General features: G+C 38.3%; 1 protein-coding gene across 1 annotated transcript in view; it reads left to right on the top strand.

Moving 5' to 3' along the window:
* The window catches only part of ADAMTS3 (ADAM metallopeptidase with thrombospondin type 1 motif 3), a 285759-nt gene extending 262295 nt beyond the window's left edge, over positions 1 to 23464 (top strand). Inside the window, exons 16-22 of the mRNA XM_052641988.1 lie at positions 2148 to 2228; positions 4083 to 4246; positions 10074 to 10239; positions 13498 to 13630; positions 16160 to 16367; positions 18319 to 18436; positions 22905 to 23464. Coding sequence (XP_052497948.1) covers positions 2148 to 2228; positions 4083 to 4246; positions 10074 to 10239; positions 13498 to 13630; positions 16160 to 16367; positions 18319 to 18436; positions 22905 to 23464 — 1430 coding nt within the window. The remainder of the gene's footprint in view (positions 1 to 2147; positions 2229 to 4082; positions 4247 to 10073; positions 10240 to 13497; positions 13631 to 16159; positions 16368 to 18318; positions 18437 to 22904) is intronic.
* Positions 23465 to 26299: the final 2835 nt, after the last annotated feature.

Raw genomic sequence — 26299 nt, 5'->3', positions numbered from 1 at the left:
TGAAAATTGTAAAAAGCAAATATTGCCATTTCTGGCTGATGGTATTATTTTCATAAAGCAAACAAAATTAGAATTATATACATAAATTATATGCATTTAGTAGAGTAACATGATTTTCTCCATCTTAATGTGAAATAATTTACTGTGCTTTATTGCAGTTATGAATTATTCATTTTGGTGTAAAATAATTATTTTTTCTTACTTCCAGAGTGAATAAATGTAAACAAAATGGTTTTTACCATTGTTGTCCACTCTATATTATGTGTAATAAAATGTAGTAGTACTTTTTTTTCAGATACCTCAAGAATTATGCTAAACCTCCAAATTAAGGTCAGAAGAAGAGAGGAAAGCTTTCAGACTGTTCCAAGATAATCTAACATCTATTTTTTTGCACTAATATTATCATCATAGTTATTCAATAGACTAATTAACCTTTTCCAACAGGGAAAAATTTAAGCAAGAGATGCCATAAAGAACTCAAGTTGCTGGAAAATGAAATCTGCAAGTATTCGACTTCAAATCACCTATATCATTTCTCGTTCATGCTTAGTCTTACTTTCATTGACTATTAACAGTTTATTGGCATTAGCTAACTGTTATAAACGCATTTTGACTTCAATATATATGATTATGAAACATATTTTATATGTTACCTAATAAAATTATACAAAGCTTATAGTATAGTCAATGAAACAGCAAGACTTGGATAAATGAACTCTCTACTAATTAAAGACGTTCTATTTAAGGGAAGACAAGAGGAGCCTTCACTTTACCCAAAGGAGCTCGTAGTGTTTCTCTTGCTGAAACAAGGGAAGCTAAAAATGTACTGGGTAAGTTGTAGCAAACTGCAGAAAGATGGGCATCCATAAATGGCATCAAGCTGTTTTGCTACCCTTGGTATCTTAACCACATGACTTCCAGCTGCTGATACTCAGGCAAACACAGTACGTTTCATGTACTGATTATCACCCAGGCTCAGGTGCTGAAAACCCTGACCCCAAAATGACCACTCCACTTAGTTAAGACACTAATAAATATTATTTAAAAAGTCAGGTAAATCTACCTATAGGTAATCATTGTCCATATAGAAATGACCAAAAAACAGATTTCTTTCTGACTCCACCAGCAATTTTGTATTTATAACTGGATTTCTGTCAATAGTTACAATGTATGAGTTATAGGTTTCATAATGTAATGAAGGTATAAGTTGCATAATCTTCCTATATTCATTTTTGATGGAAACGAGAAGAAACATTTTGGTTTCTCTATTTCCCCTGACTATTGTTGATTTATAGTTAGGACCTTAATTCTAAATGATCTTAAGATAATTTTTCAGTTCAGTTAAGACAACTTTTAGGACATGCGATAATACTAGGAAGGTTTATTATTCAGGACAATAGGACCTTGAAACCTAAGACAACCTATTAAGCATTTTGGTTTGCAGCTTCTCGATTAGAAGATTGAACTTAGGGTCAGTGTAAAGGCACTGCGTGATATAACTTGCAGATGTTTTCCAACAAATCTACAAAATATATTTTACAACATTGCCATTTATAACTGTGTAAAGCCTTAAAAGTAGTTGCTAATCATGATATAAATGAAAACTACTCACAGGTTTTTCTTTTGTAATTTCTTCAGAATAGAGCAGGCTTTTAAATCTGAAGCTTTTTCATTACTTAGAAGTTTAGCTATCTATACTTGCCACTTAGACTTTTAAAATAATATATAGACCAATAAAATACCTCAAGAAATTCACCAACTAATCACACTATAAATGAGCCACTGTTCAAAAGGATCATTTAAAAAACTAAAGTTGCATGGAGGGACACAGAAGAGTATACTATTATATTTGCCTGAAGTATTGTTGCCACAATTTGTAGGTCAATACAAAATAAGTGACTAGTGGGTTAGAAATAAAATTAATTTTTTGTCAACTTAATAATTATAAAGAAAAATATGCCTCTGATCCTGTGCCAGATGTCACAAAATCTGCCAGTGCTTTGAAGTTAATTTCTGAAACTGCTTTTTTCGGTTTATGGATGCCTTCTTCTGCACGCAGGAGCCGTAGGAACGTAATGCCTGACTAACCAAGGTTGTTGCTTGTGTTTTCTTCTTTGCTTCCTCCAATATTTACTACACATGCAAAGGGTACCTTAAGATGTTTGATATACCCCCTGGTGCTAGACATGTGTTAATCCAAGAAGACGAGGCTTCTCCTCATGTTCTTGGTAAGTGTTTCTGTCTGCTGGCTGTGCTTTAACATGCACTGAAATGTAGAAATGTCAAAGAAATGATACAGAGATATAGATACATGTGTATGTGTGTATCTGTGTCCATGTATACGCATAGGTATCTATATCTATGTACACGCATAGGTCTGCAAGGTTCCAAATTGTATATAAAGTCATCATTACCCGGTTTGCGTTGGTCATTTCTCCCAACTATTCTTTCTTTATAATAAGAAATATTCACAACTAGAGTTTTAATTTCTGGTGAAACCTGGGTTGGTTCATTAGGACATGAAGGAAAAAATAATTTGGTAAGTGTGAATTTGTTACACATTTTTATTCTGTTATTGGGAGATGAGAAAAAGTAAAATATTGATAAAATGCACTAAATTAAGGAATAATATCAGAAAAATTTGCCATATTTGTTGACAAATTAATTCTGATATTTTGGTTGATGCCATACTGTATGCCTCTTCTTTTAGTGCATTTTAAGTTCTTTGGCTGAAAACCAACCTCATCCAGGTTGTGCTAGTCCAGTAAAAAGTGTCCTGATATCTGTTATGTGTCCAGTTTGACTGGTACATGCAGATTCGTTTTCTGCATGCTTTCTGTTTATTATCTGCAAATTATCCTGTTTATAATTTTCAAAAGAAGATTTTTTCCTCCTTTCTATATTAGAAGATCATGTAGAAATGTCATTCTAGAGGGGTTTATATTTAAAGTGAATGCACAAATGTAAACACAGCTTTCACATATTCCTTGAGCCGTTAAATCACTAACAAGATTTCTGAAACTGACACATCTGTCAAACCTGTGAAAATATATAGTAAATTGCTTTTCTAAATACATGTAACTTCAAAATGTATTGGGGTTTTTGTTGGTGTTACATGGAATTTTTTCTTAGTATTTAAAATATATTTACTATTAGATTCCAAAATAGTCCTACTAGTATTTAAAATATATTTACTACTAGATTCCAAAACAGTCTCCACTGCCTAGCTGCAGTCCTTTATCCCATAATTGAAATTCCCTACTTTTTATTCTGGAATTCAGATTATTATCTTTGGAAAAATTAGTTTAAAATCTCAAGAGGAATAAACTAAAATTACTCATGTTTTCTACACATTTTTAGTAATAGTAATAACTTTTGAAATTTTATTTTCTAATATCATTAAATGCCAACGTACCTCCAAACTTTAAAATCCCATTTGTTATTTTTATTCATTAGAGAAAGCATTTTATTTAATAATATATAGTAAATCTGTAATATATTATAATTTCTGTCACCAATAAAGAGCTTTTCCTGACCATTTTAGTAGGTAATATGACTTTAGAATTTTACAGTTGTCAGGACTAATTGCTTGTTGGCCTAAAAATTAGTTCAACTATTTTGAATACCTCTAGTATTTTGACTTAACTTGAAAGAGCTACACAGTAAAAAATAAAAATAAAAAAGGCATTATGTTGTATGTTGTCCTAGTATAAATCATTTGTATTACTTGTTGTAGAATAAGCCATTATTTTAAAAATATTTCCAGCTTCCTGAGGAAATGTATGGGATGAATGAGTTAGAAAGTGTTGACTGCTTTGGCAGTGTTTTCGAATGGGAATATTTGTTAATTTTGATTTTCTATATCACCATCTTGCCACTATTTTTAACTGGTTAGGAAGGCTTCTTGAGAATTTTGAATGCCTACTGAATGAAGTATGAGTCCTATCAGAAGTAACACTCATTTTAATTGCTTTGATACTCATAAATACAGTCTTTCATTTATAGGCGAGAGACTTAACTGTGAATCTTCAAAGCTGTAATAAGATAAAATGTATGCCGGTTACTCATTTTTCTTTCCTTAGCAATTAAGAATCAGGCTACAGGCCACTATATTTTAAATGGCAAAGGGGAGGAAGCCAAGTCAAAGACCTTCATAGATCTTGGTGTTGAATGGGATTATAACATTGAAGATGACATTGAAACTCTTCACACTGATGGACCTTTACATGATCCTGTTATTGTTTTGGTATGTGGCATTACAGGCTTACTGTGTAGTTGTTTTACTTTATATTTTTATAATTAATCTATCTCAATTACAATTAATTTTATAATTAAATATTTAATATAATATAATTAATTAGAGTTAATTTTATTTACTTGCTTGTTTTTAATAATTCCATTTATCCTTGCTCTTTATTCTTTGGGGAAGTTTATACATTATAAATGAAATACAGTATTATTTTCTTTGATTTTAGTAATCAGTTATCTTTTAAAGACAAGAAAAGAAAAAATAGATTTTTATATTTACTCACATATTTAGCATTGTTGATGCTCTTCATTTTTCCTGGTAAATCTGATTTTCTATTTAGTACCCTTTACTTTTGATATAATGAACTTCCTTTGACATTTCTTGTGCTATGGGTATGCATGCTAGCAAGTTACTCTCTCTGCTTTCAATTCTTGGAAAACATCTTTATGTCACTCTATTCTTAAAGGATATCTTCACTAGAAATAAAATTGGAAGTGGCTAGCTTGTTTGTTTTTTTCTCAGCACTTTAAAGATGTTTTTCTATCATTGTAGAGAGGTCCAGGAATTTGGGGTTTCATCTAGGAAATAGATATGACTATGAGGTGGCACCCAAACATATTGTTCAGGTGATGCCTTAGCAGGTTTGCATGTGAGGCCACCTTCAGGAAGAAGACAAGGGCTCTCCCTCCCTTTTGGAGGAAGGGAAACTCAAGAGGAGATTATGTGTCCAGGTGATGTTGCCTAGCAGCACAGCGGGGAGACTCCAGGTTGGAGAGCTTCCAACGGCAGCAGCAGCAGTAGCTTGAGATCCTGATAACCACAAAGTCTTATTTATAATTAGTGGATTTGGGGTCCAGTTTCATAAGGGTATGCAAAGCAAACAGGCTCTGTTCTTCAGTTGCTCAGTCATGTCTGACTCTTTGTGACCCCATGGACTGCAGAAAACCAGGTTTCCCTGTCCTTCACTATCTCCTGGAGTTCGCTCAAACGCATGTCCATGGAGTCAGTGAAGCCATCCAACCATCTCATCCTCTGTCTCCCCCTTCTCTTCTAGATGGTTAGAAATCTACTTGTTTGGGCTACATTTGAAACAATTGGCTATGTGAAAATCTGAGTTTGGTGCCAGTGGACTTTTGAGCTAATCAGTCTGAACTTGCTGTGTATAAATAAACAACCTAAGGGCCAATATACAGGAGCCATCATTGACTCATTTATATAACATTTGTCTGCTCAAATCCATTGTTTATGATGAGAAGTAACCACTCCAGTGTTCTTGCCTGGAGAATCCCAGGGACGGGGAGCCTGGTGGGCTGCCGTCTACGGGGTTGCACAGAGTCGGACACGACTGAAGCGACTTAGCAGCAGCAGTTAGCAAGCTTCATTTAGGTTGCTGCTGTGCATTTAGTGTGTCAGTATTCTCTGGCTGCATTTTACAATTTTCTCCTTATCTTTTTGTCTTTGACGGTTTGTAATTTGACTGCAGCATGCTTAGTTTGTGATGTTCTTTGTATGTATCCTGCTTGGGGGTCACCAAGTATCTTGGCTCTATAGATTGATGTTTTTCACTAAATTGAGGTAAATTTTCCATACGTCTTCAAGTTTATTTTTCCCCCATCTCTCTCTTTCTATTCCTGGGACTCACTTACATGTATGTTAAAACAGTTGGAGTTGGTTCACGAGACTTAGGAACTGTGTTCATCCTTTTGTAATCGCTGTCTTTTCTCTGTCCTTCAGATTGGCTAATTTCTATTGAACTGTGTTCAAATTCTTTTACTGTCTTATGTGGTCTCCAGTCTGCCACTGAGCCCATCCAGTAAAGTTTTCATGTCAGATAGTATACTTTGTTTTCTAGAATTTCCTTTTTTTTTTCTTTTCTTATAATTTCCATTTTTCTGCTGAGATGTCCATATATTTTCACTCATTATGTCCAACTTTTCCTCTGAGTCCTGAGACTTCATATTGCCTGATTTTGTGGGCTTTTTTTTTTCTTGATTATAGTTCACATTGTCATACTTCTTATACTTTTTTAATTGTACACTGAGCATTAGAGATGGTGAGTTGTCAGGCCTTTAGTTTACCTTGCCTTCCTTAGAAGCACTGGGTTTTATTCTGTCTGGCAGTTAATTTATTTTCGGTTTCCACTGATCTTGGAGGCTCGGTTTTCCTTTCTGAGGGTTGATCTGTTTCAATTTTGCTCTTATTCTTATGTCTTGGCTTTCTGGGGCCATAACTGCATGTCTGAAGTGCTGGGGAGGCCATAAGAGCACCAAGGGCCCTCATCCCTGCCTGACCCGAGGCACCTCTGTCCTGCTCCCAGCCCCATGGCAGCCACTCGTTGGTAGATAGCATGGTTTCTTGGCCTGGGCGAGCACAGACCAGTCCTCTATATAGAAAGCCCATGCAGCTTTCTCGACCACCCTCTCTGAAGCCCTCTTTTCTTTAGCGCCCGTGTCTCTGAAAGCCCCAAGCTCCCCACTCCTCAGCTCAGTGAGACACTGACTTGGCTTGGGTTCCTGCTCTCCATACCAAGGTCCAGACCTGGCCCTGTCCAGAAGCCAGTACTTCTCCTCATGGAGATCATTTTCCTTTGCCATGTTATTCGTTGCAAGAAAAAAACTTCTCTCAAATATTGTATCCAGTTTTATTATTTTTAGTATCAGGAAGGCAACTCTGTTACTTCCCCATGAATGAAAGCAGATGTGATCATTTTGACTTGAAATATATTGTTAGATTCTGTATACCAAACCAATATTTATTGGATTCCCTATAAAAATATTATACTAATCTAAAATAAATCATCTCACTAAATTTCAAATCTTTTTTCATTTGAAAATTATTTCTGCTTGATAAAGTGTCTGTTCAGATCTTTTGTCCATTGTTAAAGTAGGTTGCTTTTTTCTTTTTAACTTTTCAGAGTTTTTTATATATACTCAATATATAAATCCTCTATGAAGTGTGATTTTTCAGATATTCTCTTCCAATATGTAACTTCTTTTCCTTCTCCTAGTAGTATTTTCCATAAAGAAAAATATTTTAACTTTATTGAAGTCCAATTTATCCATTTTTCCTTTTATGGATCAAGACCTTCTTATTATATATGGTTGTTTTTTCTTTTTTCTTGATCCAGGATCAAAATTCGTTTTCTTCTTTTTATTGTAACTTTTATAGTTTTACATTTAACCATTTTAATTTTATTAACCATTTAAGCTAATTTTATACACACTTTGTCTGCATTAGGGTCTTAGTTCTGTACATGGATATCCATACATTATCTATTCTTATATAACAGATCACCCCAAACTTGGTGGCTGAACACAAGCAACATTATTATCTCATAGTTTCTCTGGGTCAGGAATCTGGGAATAGCTTCCATGACTAGTTCTAGCTCAGGGTATCTCATGAGGATGCTCTCAGATGAGGCTACAGTCACCTTAGGGCTCCACTGGAGAGAATCTTCTCAGTTCCCAGTTCAGTCACATGGCAGTTGAAAGCCCTTGGAAGACTGCTCCCAAGCTTCTTCACATGGATGCTTAAATAGGATGCTAAAGTGTCCTTCTCACATGACAGCTGTCTTCCAGAAGTGAGTGATTCAAATGATCCAGAAAGTGAGAATGCAACCAAGACAGAAGTCAGTCTTTTTAACCTAACCTTAGAAATGACATCCTTTCACATCTGCTGCTGTTTGCTAGAAGCAAGCCACTGGTCCAGGATCCACTGAAGGAGAGAAGAATTCAGCTCCACTTCTTGAGAGAGAGAAAGTGTCAAAGGACTTGCACACACATTTTTTAAGCCACCAGTGTCTAGCACCATTTGTTGAAAGCAATGTCCATTCTCCATTAAGTTCCCTTTTCATCTATGTTACAAGTTAATTACCCAAATTTATGTGGGCTTATTTCTGGACTCTCATTCTGTTCCATAGGTTAGATAATTTTGTAGGAAAATACATATCAATCACATTTTATTTAGATTATTTTAAGTTTGATTGGTTGGTGATCAGAAGCTCTATTTTACTCATATGAAATTACATTGCATCCTTCTCCAGCATCACAGGTGTCTGGCCTCAGAGCCTTCTTGCAGGGCTTCACCAATAATATTAGAGTGACCCCAGGGAGCCATGTGTAATTGATACAATCCTGTAAAAACTACATGAAAGTCAATAAAAAGTATTTATAAAAAAGAGTGCTTTGCTAGAAAAGTAAAGATCACATAAAAAGCTGAGAATACACTTGCAAAGTTTATTATGAAAGGATTAATATTTCTACTGCTTGGATTACATGAAAAAAAGAATATGTATAACAGTAAAATAAAGAGGATCTGACATGAACATACAATGCATGGTGGACAAAATACAAGTGACCAGTAAACTTAGGAAAATTAATCTTTACTATTTATCAAATAAATAGCAGTTAAAACAACAATTTTTTGCCCATTCAGTTAACAAAGAGGAAAATGATTTAATACACAGTGCTGAATGGGAGCACCTTCATATACTTTCATTATGAAAATAATCATTGTTTTAACTATTCTGAAGGGCCATTCACTGGTCTATTATGAGAACTATAAAAATGTGTTTGTACCCTTTACCACATTAAGGAAAATCAGAAATTATCACAAAAATGGGGATACATTTTAATCAAAATATAGATATTAATTTTTCTGATTAAATAAGGTACACTAGGATTAAATGGGCTGCCCAGGTGGAATAGTGATTAAGGATCCACCTGCCAGTGTGGGGGATGCTGGAGACCTGGGTTAGACCCGTGAGTCAGGAAGATCCCCTGGAGTAGGAAATGATTACCCACTCCAATATTCTTGCTGGAGAATCCTGTGGACAGAGGAGCTTGGCAGTCTACAAAAAGGCTCTACAGAGGAGCTTTTACAGCCCATGGGGCTGCAAAGAGTTGGACACGACTGAGTGACTGAACTGGAGAAGGCAATGGCAGCCCACTCCAGTACTCTTGCCTGGAAAATGTTATGGACAGAGGAGCGTGGTGGGCTGCAGTCCATGGGGTCCCTAAGAGTCGGGCACGACTGAGCGACTTCACTTTTACTTTTCACCTTCATGCATTGGAGATGGAAATGGCAACCCACTCCAGTGTTCTTGCCTGGAGAATCCCAGGGACGGGGGAGCCTGGCGGGCTGCCGTCTATGGGGTCGCACAGAGTCGGACACACCTGAAACGACTTAGCAGCAGCAGCAGAGTGACTGGACATGCACTCGTGCACTAAGAGTAAATGCTATGCTGGCATTTAGAAATGTATTTTCAAAGAATATTTACTGTCTTGGGAAGTGCGTGACATGTTAAGTGAAATAAGCAAGACCAGAAAAGTATGTATGTGTACACATACACACACACACTCACACACACACATATGCAAATATCTTGAGGTTCTATCCCCAAATAATAAAAGTGACTTTAGTTTTGTCTGGTTTAGTGGAATTATGGATGATTTTTATTTTCTTTATATTTTTTCATGATCTCTATATTTTCTGGATGGAATATGATTATCTTTATCACCATAACAAAAGTCTACTGTAAAGAGTAACAATTAAGTACACTCAGGAGTTATGTAACTTGAGGAACTCTAAATTGAATTTTATTGTATTTTTTTAAACTTTTTAATGTCAAGATACTTTATATATTTGCATTTTTTTTAGTCAAGACATACCTATACTTTAGTGATAGAAAGAAAAAAAACTCTATTTTTAGAAACTACTTGAAAGTCTTCCAGTTTTAATAAGATACGTATTCTGAAATATTTGTAATTTTTCATTCAAATTTAAAACTCAGGTGATTTACATATCTATTTCATGTATACATTAGATTATACCTCAGGAGAACGATACCCGCTCTAGCCTGACATATAAGTACATCATCCACGAGGACTCTGCACCTACAATCAACAGCAACAATGTCATCCAGGAAGAATTAGATACTTTTGAGTGGGCATTGAAGAGCTGGTCTCAGTGTTCCAAACCCTGTGGTGGAGGTAACAAATTGAACCCATTTATTATACTAAAACGTAATTCATACAAAAGCCAATCTTCTTCCTTCTGCCTTAAGGATTGTGTCTAACTGAGGATACAACCTGAGAAATACCAGACATAACCAGAACTTAAATATAAAGCATTTTGACTGAAATCTCAGGATCTACAAATGATAGGAATCCATTCATATCAATAGTAGACCATCTTAAAATTCCTTGGCCCTTTCCCCTTGTCTTATATCCATGCAGTGGTACCCTTAGTCACTTTATTCTTTCCTAACTCTCCCAAACCTCGGTGTCGTTTGCTTCTTACCTTCCTTCTCCTCCACTTTTACTTTCCATACCTATGCATTTCTTTTCAGCATTAATAATGGAAGAGCTCTTAGTTGCACTATGTACCAGATACTATTTTAAATGTTTTATATTTTAATGATGGATGGCTCTAAGAGGTTGATACTGTTTTTACCTCTGTCATACTGGTGGGGAAAGTGACGCACAGGGAAGCTCAGCGCTGTAAGATACAAACCCAGGTAGGTAGCCTGGCTTCTTCGTACCTGTTTATACTGCATTCTGCTACCTGTCTGCTCTCTCTCTGGAGTAGATCCATTAAGCTCACCTCAGAGTTTCTCAGTCTCTCCCATTATCCATTCCTCTAGTTTGGAACAACAAGTGCTCCACAATGGAGCTAGCCTAGACAGAATTCTCTCGTAATAGTAACACTTCATAGTTGAAAACAAGAAATTATTCATAGCAGGGAATGCCTGGGTAAATATTTTTACTTTTAAATTCAAAGATGTATTTTTAAAGGTTTTTCTCTAAAAAGGACATAAAATGTTTTTAGATAATTATTTGAAATGACACTTTAGGTACTTTCTTAGTGGTTCAGTGGCTAAGACTGCACTTTTACTGCAGAGGGCACAGGTTCAGTCCCTGGTCAAGGAACTAAGATACTGTGTGCCACAGGTGTGGCCAAAAACTAAATGAAACAAAAATGATACTCTATCTACCACAAAGTGATTATTTAATTTGGATCCTCCTACTGCATCTGCCTGCAGTACAGGAGACCCAGGCTTGATCCCTGAGTCAGGAAGATGCCCTGGAGAAGGAAATGGCAGTCTACTCCAGTATTCCTGGCTGGAAAATCCTATGGAAAAAGGAGCCTGGCAGGCTATAGTCCTTGGAGTCACAGGAGTTGGATACGACTTAGTGACTAAACCGCCACCAACCACCACTGTGTCGTCGACATCTACTTGGTCACAAGACTTTCAGATGCACCTTTTTAATATCTACTAGATCCATTCCTCCCTCATCAGGCTTCCTTCTCGACTTTGAAAGGGAAGATTATTGCAGAAGTCTCTTAACTAGCCAACTAAATTTGATTTTCTTCTCTTCATTTCTAGGTAATTTCTTGAATGGATGAATAAATGAATGAGTAGAATTATATTCCCTGATTCAGATCCTTCTTTCTCTCAATATGTTACCCTGAAGACAAAACATAATTTATGTAATATTCTTGACCAAAGTGAAAACCTGAACCGAACCATTAGGAGACAGATAAACCCAGACTGTGGGACATTTTACAAAACAACTGGCTTATCATCTCAAAAATATTAAAAGACAGAAAGAGATTAAAACTATTCCTGATTAATTCCATGACTACTAAATGCAACGCATGTTCTTTGACTGGAGAAACATTTTTATAGAGTACATTATAGGGCAATTGATAAATTTTGATTATCATCTTTATATTAGATAATAGTATTATATTTGGGTTAAATATTCTGATTTTAAGAGTATATTGTAGCTATGTGGGATAATGTGCTTATTATGAGCTATATGCTGAGGTATTTAGAAGTGAAGAATCAGAATGTTAGCAACTTACTCTCAAAAGGTTCATCAACATTTTATATTTAAATGTATATGTGGTACTGGTTTAGTTGCTAAGTCATGTCTGACTCTTGTGATCCCATGGACTGTAGCCTGCCAGGCTCCTCTGTCCATGGGATTCTCCAGGCAAGAATATTGAAGTGGGCTGCCATTTCCTTCTCCAGAGGATCTTCCCAACCCAGGAATCGAATCTGGCTCTCCTGCATTGCAAGCAGATTCTTTACTGATATAATCTGTTTATTATATGTTATAATTAATATATATGATGTAAAAATATGTATGTCAAATATGCTGACATGGTAACAAAAGGTTAATCTAGGTGTAAGGCATATTCATGTGCTTTCCTTACACTTTTTTAGATTTAAAATTTTCCAAAATTAAAAAATAATTTATACATACACATATATAATGTTTTTAAACATTAAAAAATAATATATATGTGTGTCAGTGACTCAGTCGTGTCCGACTCTCTGTGACCCCATGGACTGTAGCCCTCCAGGCTCTTCTGTTCATGGGATTCTCTAATCCAAGTACCTGACCTCTAATCCAAGTCCCGCCCCCCACCCCCGTGCCCATCTCTTCTGTCCATATATATATGTTTTTTAAACGTCCAAGTCGGTGCCTGGGGAGACCCTCAATAACTCCCTAAACATTTGTCTGGCCCACAGATCTTTTAAGACCAGATCCCATACTTCAGCCATTCAAAGAGCCCTGCAGTTTTCTATGTCATTTCGTTTGCTTGGACTATTGTTCTGCTTCATTCTCTTTGTTGTTGTTCAGTCTCTAAGTCATGTCCAACTCTTCTGGGACCCAGACACAGATACTGGAGTGGGTTGCCATTTTCCACTCCAGGGGATCTTCCTGACCCAGGGATCGAACTCATGTCTTCTTCAGGGGCAAGCAGGTCTTTACCACTGAGCCACCAGCGAAGTCCATTCGCTTTACTGGTGCTGTCTGAACTTGAGGATTCTGCCCAGGGAAGTGCTGATCTTGTAAACATTCTGTCTCTCCTCCAGCTAAGGCAGAGAACTTCCCCTCTGTGTTCCTTTGCTGCCCTCTACAGTCAATTATTGACATGGCTTTGTAGAAGCCTATGTCACTAGGTATGACATAGTTTTCCTATCTGACTATCTTACTAGACTGTATTTCTGGATTTAGTTCATTAACAAGCATGAGGTTGCTATTTAATACTTTATATTTATTAAAGGATTTTTGTTTAACTTATATTTAATTATTTAATTTGCTTCTGGAACTAGAGCACCTAGAACAGTGCCTGGCTCAATAAATATTTGATGAATGAAATGAATGAATAAATGATCAAATAGGTGACAGAATGAATAAATGACTAAATCAAAAATATATTTGCCTCCCCAGGTTTCCAGTACACTAAATACGGATGCCGTAGGAAAAGTGATAACAAAATGGTTCATCGCAGCTTCTGTGAGGTCAACAAAAAGCCAAAACCTATTAGAAGAATGTGCAATATTCAGGAGTGCACACATCCGCTGTAAGCATTTATTTTACCTATCCTTATATACCAAGGACAAAATGAAAGGGATTTAAATGGCATTAGCTCTTTTTAGTTTTAATTTAATTTTTACTCAAAGCTATTACGTGTACCTGCTTACAGTGATCAGATCATTTCATGGAAATTATATAAACCTTTAGTCCTGTGTTTTTTAACCATATTTCTGCTTCTCACTTTTACTTCTGCCTCTCTTTATTGAAGTACAGTTGGTTTACAATATTGTGTTAATTTCAGGTGTGCAAGAAAATTATTCCTTTTTTTTCCGATTACCTGACTTTATAAGTTATTATAAGATATTGAATATAGTTCCCTGTACTACACAGTAAATCCTTTCTGCTTCTCTATTTTAGGTATAGTAGGTTGTATCTCTTAATCCCATACTCTTAATTTATTCCTCCTCACTCCCCTTTCCCCTTTGGTAACCATAAGTTTGTTTTCTATATCCGTGAATCTGTTTTGTATATAGATTTGTTTATATGTGTGTGCTGTGCTTAGTCGCTCAGTCATGTCTGATTCTTTGTGACCCGATGGACTGTAGCCCGCCAGGCTCCTCTGTCCATGGGGATTCTCCAGGCAAGAATACTGGAGTGGGTTGCCATGCCCTCCTCCAGGGGATTTTCCCAACCCGGGGATCGAAACCAGGTCTCCCTCATCGCGGGTGGATTCTTTACCATCTGAGCCACCAGGAACTTGACTTTATCCTTCTTGGGCCTGCTGAGTTAATTATCATATGTCCAGGTTTCTCTGGTGGCCAAAAGTACCTACGACTATGAAGTATAATATACCTCTCATGTAATACCTATCTTCAAATGAGAGTCACTATTGAAGTCTTCAAAACTTGAGTAAACTTTCTCAGCTGCCACCATTCATTCTTACTGTCAGCTGACAACTAGGGCAATCTTAAACTCTGAAGAGCAAAAACTGCCAAGGTTTTAACTTGCTTATATTTTGGTGCTGCATATACGGGCTTCCCAGGTGGCTCAGTGGTGAAGAATCTGCCTGCCAATGCTGGAGTCACAGGTTCAATACCTAGGTTGGAGGAAAAAAAGGCAACCCACTCCAGTATTCCTGCTTGGGAAATCTCACGGGCAAAGGAACCTGGCGGACTACAGTCCATGAGGTGACAAGAGAGCCAGACCTGACTTAGTGACTAAACAGCTACAACAACAAGCTCTGTATATACAGCATTTTTTAAAAATGCAGAGAGAAAGTAACTTTGGAAAGGACAAATAGTATGTTTCCATTACATTCTGACAGATTGATTAGCTGGAGGTAATCAATGGTGACAACCCTTTGGGATATATGTAATGAAGAACTCTCTGTAATAGTGTATCCATAGCTAATTTAGAGATTGCTGGGACACTGACATTGAACTTGGATGTGTAATTTGGGAATGTCCCCGAGGAAATCTTTTTTAAAATATCTGCTTGGAAATGTTTCTATCAGGTACATTCATGGACGTGGTTTCTGCTCAAGCATACAACTTTTATCAGGTCAATAAGGGCCTATCTGAAGAACAAAATTTTTCAGTTATAATGGATATGTCAGGTAGCCTTCACAGCAACAACCACAGAGATGGAACAGTAATCTCAGAATATTAAAACATGAGTAGAGTCATGAAGTAATGAAACAGCAGCAGCAGTCAAATCAGTTTGTCATGGCAGGGATCAGATGGATCCTTTTTATATTTCCTATGAGATATAGGCAATGGCAACTCACTCCAGTACTCTTGCCTGGAAAATCCCATGGACAGGGGAGCCCGGTAGGCTGCAGTCCATGGGGTCGCTAGGAGTGGGACAGGACTGAGTGACTTCACTTTCACTTTTCATTTTCATGCATTGGAGAAGGAAATGGCAACCCACTCCAGTTTTCTTGCCTGGAGAATTCCAGGGATGAGGGAGCCTGGTGGGCTGCCGTCTATGGGGTCGCACAGAGTCGGACACAACTGAGGCGACTTAGCAGCAGCAGCATGAGATATTCAACACCCTGAGGCAAAAGTTCATTGGTATCATATTTTTAGATTCCACATATAAGTGATATCACATGATATTTGTCTTTTTCTGACTTCACTTCCTATGGTAATCTCCAGGTCCATCCATGATAGTGTATGTGGTATTATTTCCTTCTTTTTTTGATGAGTAATAGCAATCAGTACACCACATTCTGTTTACCAGTGGGGGCTAGTTTTGAAAACTACCATGATGCCTGAATCTAACGGGAAAACCTTAAGCTGAGTTTCCAAAGCCCTCTGTAGATGATCCTTTCCGAAGAGAGAAGGTTGTTTCAAAGTCACCGGGAAGGCAGAATACCAAGGGCTAAAAAACAGAAGTGTCAGATCTATTCTTGTTAGAAAGTTCTGAGACTGATGCATGCATATTTCTGAAGTTGCCTCCTGGGTGGTACGTCACCCAGAGAGCAGAAAAACCTAGGCTTACGGTGCCGGAAGGGGCGCACGGTGCCCCGGGGTTTCCATGGACAATGGTAACCCCTCACGCCCACCCCCTGCAGCTGGGCGGCGGAAGAGTGGGAGCACTGCACCAAAACCTGCGGCACTTCCGGCTACCAGCTGCGCACGCTGCGCTGCCTCCAGCCGCTCCACGACGGCACCAACCGCTCGGTGCACAGCAAGTACTGCGCGGGCGACCGGCCCGAGAGCCGCCGGCCCTGCAACAGAGTGCCCTGTCCGGCCCCGTGGAAAACGGGGCCGTGGAACGAGGTGGGTGTGCGAACTCTGAGGGGCCGGGGAGGGGGGCGTATGTGTGTGGAAGCATGTGAAACATACTTTATTTCGCTTCTGTATCAGGTGGGCTTTGTGTGAATGGAGAAACTGTCACATTGTGTGGAATCGGTAAGCACCTGGGCGTATTAAGAAAAAAATGGTAGTTTAAAACAGTGTTTGCATGTAAGATTCATTGATGGGGGCAAACCACATTCGGATGCTTTGGGATACAACGCTGTCTAAAAGGTGACTGATTTTCTAATATTAGTGTTGACCGCACTGTCCCTCCTACATACATTTCAAATCCCTAACCTTGAATTCAGGGCCCTGCCCTATGTGACACCCCACTGCTTTGTGTGTGTGTGTGTGTGTTTAAACTGAGGTATAATTGATACAACACTACCTTAGATTCAGGTGTACAACTTAATGATTTGGTATTTGTATACATTGCAAGATGATCACCAGCAATAAATAAATAAATCCCACGATAACTCTTCTTAATCTGTCTTCCTTTATTCCACCTCTTTGTCCCAGTCTGAGGAAACTGTTCACTCTTCCAAAGACCAGCTGGTTGGAGCCTCCTCCCTTCTGGCTGGATTGCCCTTCCCTTTCTGTCTATCTGACCATCTACCCATCATCATCCGTCAAGGCTCAGCTACATGGTCCAAAATACGACCTTTTCTGCAGTCCTTCTTCTTCATTCCAAAAGCAGAAGCCTACCAATGGCTTGCTGATCACAGCAGTGTATCATAACTCCTGTCTTTGAGCCTGTGCTCAGCACTAGACCAAGCATTTCTAAAAAAAAAAAAAAAAAGGTACTCTGTTTCCCCAGTGCCCAGTTGGTGCCTGTCTGAATAACGTCTGTTTGGTGACTGGCTGAATCAGTGTCTCAGTCCGTGTATTAACCACAGATCTTTGACGTTTCTAAAGATTCCAAATAAGGAATTATGGGGCCGTAGAAGAGTGGCTAGAAGGACAGGGACTCAAAAAAGCAGATAGAGAATGAAGGAGGAAGTGGAGAGCAGACCCAGGATGGAAGGAACAAGCCAATGAAAGTTACCTGCACAGGACTGGAAGAACTCACCTTTTACTCTCTTCAGAGCCCTAGAACAAGCCTTCTTCCTCTACAGATCCTACCTAGATCAACAGCACGGCTGTTTCTGGGCTTAGTTTTAGAGCAGTTAGCCCCTTCCTTAAATAAATGAATTTGTGGGAATAGAATAATAGTAGTTCCAGCATAGCACATGAGTCAGTTTGCCATCTGTAAGGAAGGTGAGAGAAGGGACAGCTCAATTCGAGATCCGCTCCCTGAAAATGGACTCCGCCGCTGGTTTTAGGAACCCCACTCCAGTGTTCTTGTTTGGAAAATCCCATGGACAGAGGAGCCTGGAAGGCTGCAGTCCGTGGGGTTGCTGAGGGTTGGACACGACTGAATGACTTCACTTTCACTTTTCACTTTCATGCATTGGAGAAGGAAATGGCACCCACTCCAGTGTTCTTGTTTGGAAAATCCCAGGAACGGGGGAGCCTGGTGGGCTGCCATCTATGGGGTCGCACAGAGTCAGACACGACTGAAGCGACTTAGCAGCTCCAGCAGAAAGTGTTAACACTGTAACAATGACTTCTTCAGCATCAAATGCTTCCTAAGTGCCAGACTTACCTGCTTTACATACATTGTTTCCTTTGCTTCATTTACTCCCAACAGTTCTCTGAGGCTTTCAGAGAAAAAGCAATGTTCCCAGGCTGGTGAAGGATGAAGCCAGGGTATAAACAGGATTCTCTGTCTCCAAAGTCACTGTAACACTGCACAGCAGAGAAAGAACCCCAGAGCTGTGTATGTATGTACACTTGTGTGTGCATGTGTGTGCCTGAGTGTGCACATGGGGAAAGGAAGAGAGGCAGTCTTGGTGGAGTAAAACGTCTACAATCATAGCCTTTGTTTCTGTAGTGTTCAGTGACCTGCGGTGAGGGAACAGAGGTGAGGCAGGTCCTCTGCAGGGCCGGTGACCACTGCGACGGGGAGAAGCCTGAGTCTGTCCGAGCTTGTCAGCTGCCTCCCTGTAATGGTAGGTGTGACACGGATTGATTTCACTGCTCTGACCATGGTTATCTTTTTTCTTTATTTTGATTTTTTAATTAACTCATTTATTTTAATTAGAGAACAATTACTTTACTGTGATGGCTTTTGCCATACATCAATAAGAATCGGCCATAGGTATACATGTGTCCCTCCATGCTGAACCCCTCCCCACCTCGCTCCCCTACCCTGTCGCTCTAGGTTGTCCCAGAGCATCAGCTTTGAATACCCTGCTTCATGCATCAAACTCTCACTATGACCATGTTTTCGAGCCGCAAGAAAGGAGAATTTCCTTTGGGGACAAGCTCTGGAATTCCCATTTACTTATTGAAAAATAACTTTAGGAGAACACACTTGAAATATTAGCCTAATACAGTTCTTTAAAATGGGTGTCTGAAGCAGTATCCCCTCCAGTTAGTTACCATCACCACTGCAGCCTCCATGATCCCCAGTGGATGGTAATGCTGGGGTGAGGGCCGTATCACCCCATATGAAGTTTCTGTCAATCTGTGTCTCTAGAATAATCTACTTATTTTCTCTCTGATTTTCTTTATAACTTCACATTATTGTTAAAGGCATAATAATGCAGAATGTTATGCAATGTTTTACTAAAATTATTCAGTTGAGACACTCAGATGATAAATGTTATTCACAAAGCCGTTTCTAATACCTGCATCCATATCCATGAAAGTGAAAGTCGCTCAGTCATGTCCGACTCTTTGTGACCCCTTGGACTATACAGTCCATGGAATTTTCCAGGCCAGAATACTGGAGTGAGTAGCCTTTCCCTTCTCCAGGGGATCTTCCCAATCCAGGGATCGAACCCAGGTCTTCCGCATTGCAGGCGTATTCTTTACCAGTTGAGCCACAAGGGAAGCCCAGGAATACTGGAGTGGGTAACCTATCCCTTCTCCAGTGGATCTTCCCAACCCAGGAATTGAACCTGGGTCTCCTGCATTGCAGGTGATTCTTAACCAATTGAGCTATGAGGAAAGCCGAAATATTCAACAAATGTGCTTGCAAAATAGACACCTTGTACCTAGGCTAAAATTTGCTTGACCTATTCCTTCAGTATTGCAAAAACAGAGTCTCTGTTCTTTATTTTAAAGTGCAGATCTTCCTCAATTTACAGGAGAGTTATATCCTGATAAACTCTTTCTGAGTTGAAAATACATTCAGTCAAAAATGCATTTAATACAACTAACTTACAGAACAGGGCTTCCAAAGTGGCTCAGTGATAAAGAACCTGCCTGGCAATGCAAGAGATGTAGATTCCGTCACTAGGTGGGGAGGATTCCCTGAAGGAGGAAATGGCAACCCACTCCAGTTTTCTTGCCTGGAGAATTCCATAGACAGAGAAGCCTGGTGGGCTAGGGTCTCAAAGAGTCAGACATGACTGAGCATGCATGCATATGTCGTCGCGTGGGCGCAACTTACTGAACACCATGCCCTAGCCTTAAACATGCTCATAACACTTATGTTAGCCTATACTTGGGCAAAACCATCTAACTCAAAGCCTATGAATAGTTGTCTGGGTACAGTATGATTAAAAGGTGTTTGCCCTGGCGATCACCTGACTGCCTGGGAGCTGCGGCTGCTGCCCTGCCTAGCATCACGAGAGGATCATTCCATTTATCACTAACCCAGAAAAGATCCAAATTCAAAATTTGAAGTACAGTTTCTACTGAATGTATGTGGCTTTCACGCCATTGTGAAATCCATAAATCAAAAGTGGAACTGTCATGAGTCCGGGATGTCTGTGTAATTCAAATTTGCTGTTGTAATAAATAGCATATATGGATGGTTTCAGCTTCTATAACTCTGTCTCCTTCTTCCTTTTCTGTCACTTTCTCTACATCTGCCTGTGAGCTGTCTGCCTCATTTTGTGTCTCCACTTCACTCTCCTCTCATTTCCTCTGTGGGTCTCACTCCCTGCTTTTGATTTGCTGTTACCTGCTGTTTGTGGGTTGCTCATGTTCTGTGTACTCCGCACATGCTTTTTCCACTCACTTTTTCTTCTCTCCCTCTCTCACTCACTCTCTTCCTCTCCTGGCCTCCCTTCCTCCTCCTCATCTCTCTTTCCCTGTCCCCTTCTCTCTCTCCCTGTGTCTTCCTGACTTCTTTTTCTTCATTTCCCTCTTTGTCTCCCTGATAGCCCTCATCCTTCCCTTTCTGGCACATGTGTCTAAAGGTGTCCTTCTTTCTCCTCCACTTTTATCTGTCCTTCCCTCCCCTCTCCCTGTCTCTGCCACTCCCCCTCTGTCTCTCCATCTTCCCATCTCTTCCCTTCTTCCCCATCTCGTCTTCCCCGCCTTCTTTCTTTCCCAACCCCCGGTGTCCCTTCCCTTCGGACTCTCCGTGCCTGTCTCTCTCTCTCTCTCCCTTCCTATTCTCCCATTACCTATCTAGTCTTCCTTGTGAATTATCCCTCTGCAGATTTCCCTTTGATAATGTGGGGTGGCATGAACAAGTATGACCATGAGGGGGAGACAGAGGACTTACATACTTAATCATTTTTCTCTGGAAAGTATATTTGAAAGTTCAAAGCACAAGTCAAAGCCAAAATAACAAATTTACCTACTCAGAAGCTGTAAATTTACTGTCACCGTAATGTTTTACTCTTATAAAAGTGTTACTGTCAGAAGGCTAAACACTTTGTAAGCTTTGTTGATCTCAATGACTGGTAGAGCTGTATATTTCTGCAAATATGCCCAATTGTCAGCAGGTATGTGCTTGATTCTCTTCCTTAATCCAAAAGAAAATATTATAGGCATAGAAAGACATAAGCATAGAAAAAATAATTTGGATACAATAAGGGATTGATACTTGACATAAAACCCATTAATTTGCAGGGATTTGCAACCTAATTAGGATTACAACCTAATTCTTTTCTAGTATGAGATGTTCAAATGCTTCATACTGTATCATAGGTGTGTAAATGTCAGGCAAAGACAAGTCATCTTAGAGTGTAGGAAGTGTACATGACATTCAAACTCTAACAAAGGTGATAAGGTTTAATCTTTGTTGGTCTTGCCAACTGACCCTCCTCTTTTGATCCCCCACTCAAACTTTAGAAAAGGGAAATTTCTTTGGCAAGTTATATAGCAAGTTCCTTACCTAGCAATGTAGAATTACCCAACATTACATTGTCATGGTGATTGTATTACATAAATGCCACAATTTATAATTCTTTGCGTTTATTATTTGGATATGAGATCAGTATTCTGTGTGGGATTATGCACATGGGCTCTGCATAGAATATGCCCTGGAATGGCTAAAAAGAAGTACAGACTTTTTATGAACTCAATGTTTGGATTTTTTGAAATCTAATTCTTACAACTTATGATTAATAAAATTTTAAAATAATGGAAATAGTATGTACAAACACACTTCCCAAATGTTTTATAAGTGGTACTTAGTATTCTTTAAAGCACTGTCAATTCGATAAAATTAACCATGTATTATTCATAAGAAAGTTGGCACATGTTACCCAGATTTGTGCTTTCAAATAACAAATAACCTGAGAACATTCAATGGTAAACATGAAACTATTGCTTCACTCTGGAGAATATACTCTGAATCAAAATTGTATCTTGATTTTTCTTTTAGTAATGTATTTTAAGATTTAATATGTTCCAACAAATCTTTAGTATTTTTTATTTTCAATTTAAACTTAATATAGAGACTACTCTATCATAAAGACAGAACTATCATAAAATTTTTAAAAACAGATGCCTCTCTATATCTTAAAAGTATGATAAATCCAATATTCTATTTTCTAAAATCAGAAATACATTCCTAAGAAGAAAAAAAATACCCTCGATCTGAAGACTCTTGATGGGAATGTGAAAGAGCTGGTCAATTCAAGTGCTTTGCATAGAGAGAACAACTTTTTTCAGTAAATTTATTCTAATATTCATATTTTAACTCAAAGGCTTATGTGGAAAACACCCATCAATGTTAGGTCTTAGTTAAATCTTTTTATATTCATAAATGATTTTCATGCTTTTCCTCCTTTTATTTTTAGCTATATTTATTTTTATATTTAAAATGAAATACAGTTGGCATACAATATTATGTCATTTCATTATGAAATGAGGACCACAATAAGTCTGTCCCCATACAAAGTTATCACCATATGACTGGCCATATTCCTTATGCTCTGTGGGACATCCCTATGGCTTATTAATTTTGTAATTGGAGGTTTATACCTCTTAATCTTCTTCACTTATTTTGGCCCTCCCTTAGTAACCACTCCTTTGTTCTCTGAATTTATGATTCTGTTTTTTTGTTTTATTTTATTTTTTTAGATTCCACATATAAGTGAGTTCATACAATATATATCCTTTTCCGTCTGTCTTATTTCACTTAGCATAATGCCCTCTAGCTCCATGCATATTGTCCACTGTTTATGTTTGGGCATATGTCTTATTTTATTTTTCTTTGAATCTCTGTAGATGAGCCATGTTTGGGAGATAAGTCCATATTCTGTCAAATGGAGGTACTGGCACGATACTGCTCCATACCAGGTTATAACAAGTTATGTTGTGAGTCCTGCAGCAAGCGCAGTAGCACCCTGCCACCGCCGTACCTTTCAGAAGCTGCTGAAACTCATGATGATGCTATCTTTAACCCCAGTGACCTCCCCAGATCTCTAGTGATGCCTACATCTTTGGTTCCGTACTATTCAGAGACTCCTGATGAAAAGAAGAAATCTTTGAGCAGAATCTCTTCCATAGCAGGTCCAAATGAGCATGCTGCTTTCAGGCCAAACAGTAAATCCAATGGTGCTAACTTATCCCAGAGGCAAGCACAGCCAGCAGAAAATAAAACTCTGGGACCAGCCTCCCCGCCCACCAAGAGTGGCCACCTCAGTTCATCTCCACAACTGGCTGCTGCCCCCTTCCTTGCAGCCAGTGATTCCATAGGTGCTCCTTCTCAGGCAAGAACCTCAAAGAAAGATGAAAAGCTTATTGACAAGAGACGTCCGCTAAGGTCATCCACGTCAGAAAGATGAGCAAGGGAAGCCAAAAGGCTCGATGTCGGTGAAAAATGTGGAGGACCTGCCTCTCTCCATGGTGCATACAGCTTGTCTAAAGTGGAACTCTCCATAAATCATCAGCTCATTTTCTCTGTGAGTGGAAGAAAAAGAAGTGCTGGTTCACTTTCTAGTTGCTTTCGTCCTTCTTTTGTTCTGCCTCGACTCATTTACCAGAATTCATTGGAAGAAGGCACCAAAGATTATTGACTGGAGGAAAGTAAGTTGTTAGGTGTGTGGGTCATTTTCTAAAGCAGGAAAGGGACTGGAACCAATTGTGCATGTCAGCTGATTTCTTTTTTAATTTTAAAAAATTACAGTAAAAACAAAAAAGAGATGCCAATGGTTTATACTTTAACAAAAAGTTTTGGAGCAAAGAATTCTTAGACTTGTATTCCTATTTATCTATATTAGAAATATTGTATGAGCAAATTTGCAGCTGTTTGTGTAAATACTGTATATTGCAGAAATCAGTATTATTTTAAGAGATGTGTTCTCAAATGATTGTTTACTGTGTTACATTTCTGGATGTTCTAGGTGCCTGTCATTGAGTATTGCCTTATTTGACATTGTATGAGTTGATTTTCAAAGGAGAATATTACAAAGAAGTTAGAATTGCAGCTACTGACAATACAAAGGGTTGTGTTGTGTGGTTTTGTTTGATCAACAATGTGACACGTAAATTAGAGAAAAAGAATAGATAAGCTGCAGATATTACCTTCCATCCTTTAAATAAAGAAGAATAAGATTAGTGTCTTAGCATACTTGTAGTCACAGGGAACAGAGACCAGTAAATGAGCCCATGCAAGACAAAACAGAAACCTTTTTACCAGGGCTTCAGTAGACACCATTGATTGTCTTCTGTTCTTGTGTTGTTTTGAGTTGTCTCATTGTGGACCTATACAAGTGTGTATACTCAATGTACTGTAATAATAATGAAAAATGTTCTGAGATCATTTGTATGTTGGTAGCTGAGAAAAGCATCATGAAACTAGATTAACACTCAAATAGAGTAGGGCTGTAGGGCTCTAGAAGCAGGTTCAAGACAGTATTTGTCAATGGTTGCGATATTTATTTTCCGCATGGTTCATATTCACATGGTCACAACCACAATGCATCTGACTGCAATAATGTGCTAGTAATTTATGTCAGTGATCAGTTTACTTACAGTGAAGCCAGAAGTTCCAGGGAGTAGATGTAAAGTATCTGTATATAGAATTCAGAACTGAAGATATTTATTAAAATTTGATTTTTTTTCTTGATAGTATTTTTATGTACTAAATATTTACTCTAATACCAATGACATATTTTGGTAAACTAGAGAGACATAATTAGAGCTTCATGCTTTGTTCTGTACATGGAGGAGAAATTTAAGCAAACTAAAGCAGCCAAATCAAAGAACTAAATTTGAAAATTGATGTTATACAAACCTTTTGCAATTTTAGAGGAGCTGATGCAAAGTTGGTAACTTGTTCCCCTTCAGTGAAACATAAAATTGTATGGGCTCAGACAGCTAGCTGTTTAATGAAATAGTAAATTAGAAACACCAGAAAAGAAGTATGTGAAAGAAATTAGTATTTCATGAATTACACCTTAAAGGAAAAAAAAAGATAAATGTTGTCAGCATAATGATTTTGAAGTCAGTTTCCGAACCATCTAAAACTACAGTTTGCAAACTAAAATGTAAATATGTTAACCTCTCAACACAGAAAATGTGCAAAAACTTTTTGCATTTTAACCATGGTAAAAATAACAGCTTCACCTATTGACTCTATACCTCTAAAGAATCGCTGCTACTTGGTGCAAGACTTTTGAAGGTCAAATGAATTAGGTGAATTCCAGATTGTAAATCTCTGAGCCTCAAGCAGAAATCTTTTTTTTCTTCCCTAAAATTTCAGAATGAAATTCTCTCTAGTTCGCTTGCGTGTGCATGCATCTAGTCCACAGGGGATTACAGAGAAAGCTGGTCACACACATACACCTCTCATAAAGATGTATATATTCATTATACTTCTGATCTTTGAGCTTCTTTTTCTACTAAGCTAAAAATTCCTTTTTATCAAAGTGTACACTACTGATGCTGATTGTTGTATTGGGAGCACGTAGCAATAAAAATGTTAACAAAGTATAGACCTGGCTCAACTGAAATTTTTATCATTAGATTCATCATTGAGTAATGGTAACCAAGTTCTTTCCTGCTACAAAGTGAAATAGTATCAAGTTCAATTGCTACTTGTACTTTCTCCAAAGGGGCTCAAAGAAAGGGACAGGGGCTCTTCTTTTCACATCAGGTGCATCATACTATTTTTACAAAAGAAAATAAGAGGCTATGAGGTGACTTTTTTTTTTTTGCCTAAATCCATTCCACAGAACTTGAAGAGAGAGAAAGTGGCAATAATGCTAATGGGATAAGAAGGAAAAGGGGCTCCTTCTAGTTTTAAAATGTGTCAGCTCGGGATAGTTTTTAGAAAAGCTACTATCAGCTCTGAACCCTGAGGACTGATGAAAACACATGACCTCCTCTGAGGACCATCCAGAGGAGGGGGCTTCATCATGTAACAAGGAGATACAGTGTTGCCATAGTTTCTAGTCTAAGCTGCAAAGGCAGAGGGCTCAGGTTTGCTCCCCACCTACCACTTCACGCCTGAATTGATCTTGGGTGATCTAACTAGATTTCAGTTTCCTCATCTGCCAAATAGGAGGCAGAATTATCAAATTTCACTGTGGAACTCTGTTAAAAATGAGCTTAAGTAAAATTGTTAGCCAAGCCCTAACATATGCTAATTCAAAATAAATATCAACTTCGTCATTGTG

The sequence above is a fragment of the Budorcas taxicolor genome, chromosome 6, assembly GCF_023091745.1.
Source record: "Budorcas taxicolor isolate Tak-1 chromosome 6, Takin1.1, whole genome shotgun sequence".
NCBI classification, from domain to species: Eukaryota; Metazoa; Chordata; class Mammalia; order Artiodactyla; family Bovidae; genus Budorcas; species Budorcas taxicolor.
The sequence above is the reverse complement of the archived record's forward strand: the minus strand, read 5'-3'. Positions and strand labels throughout refer to the sequence as shown.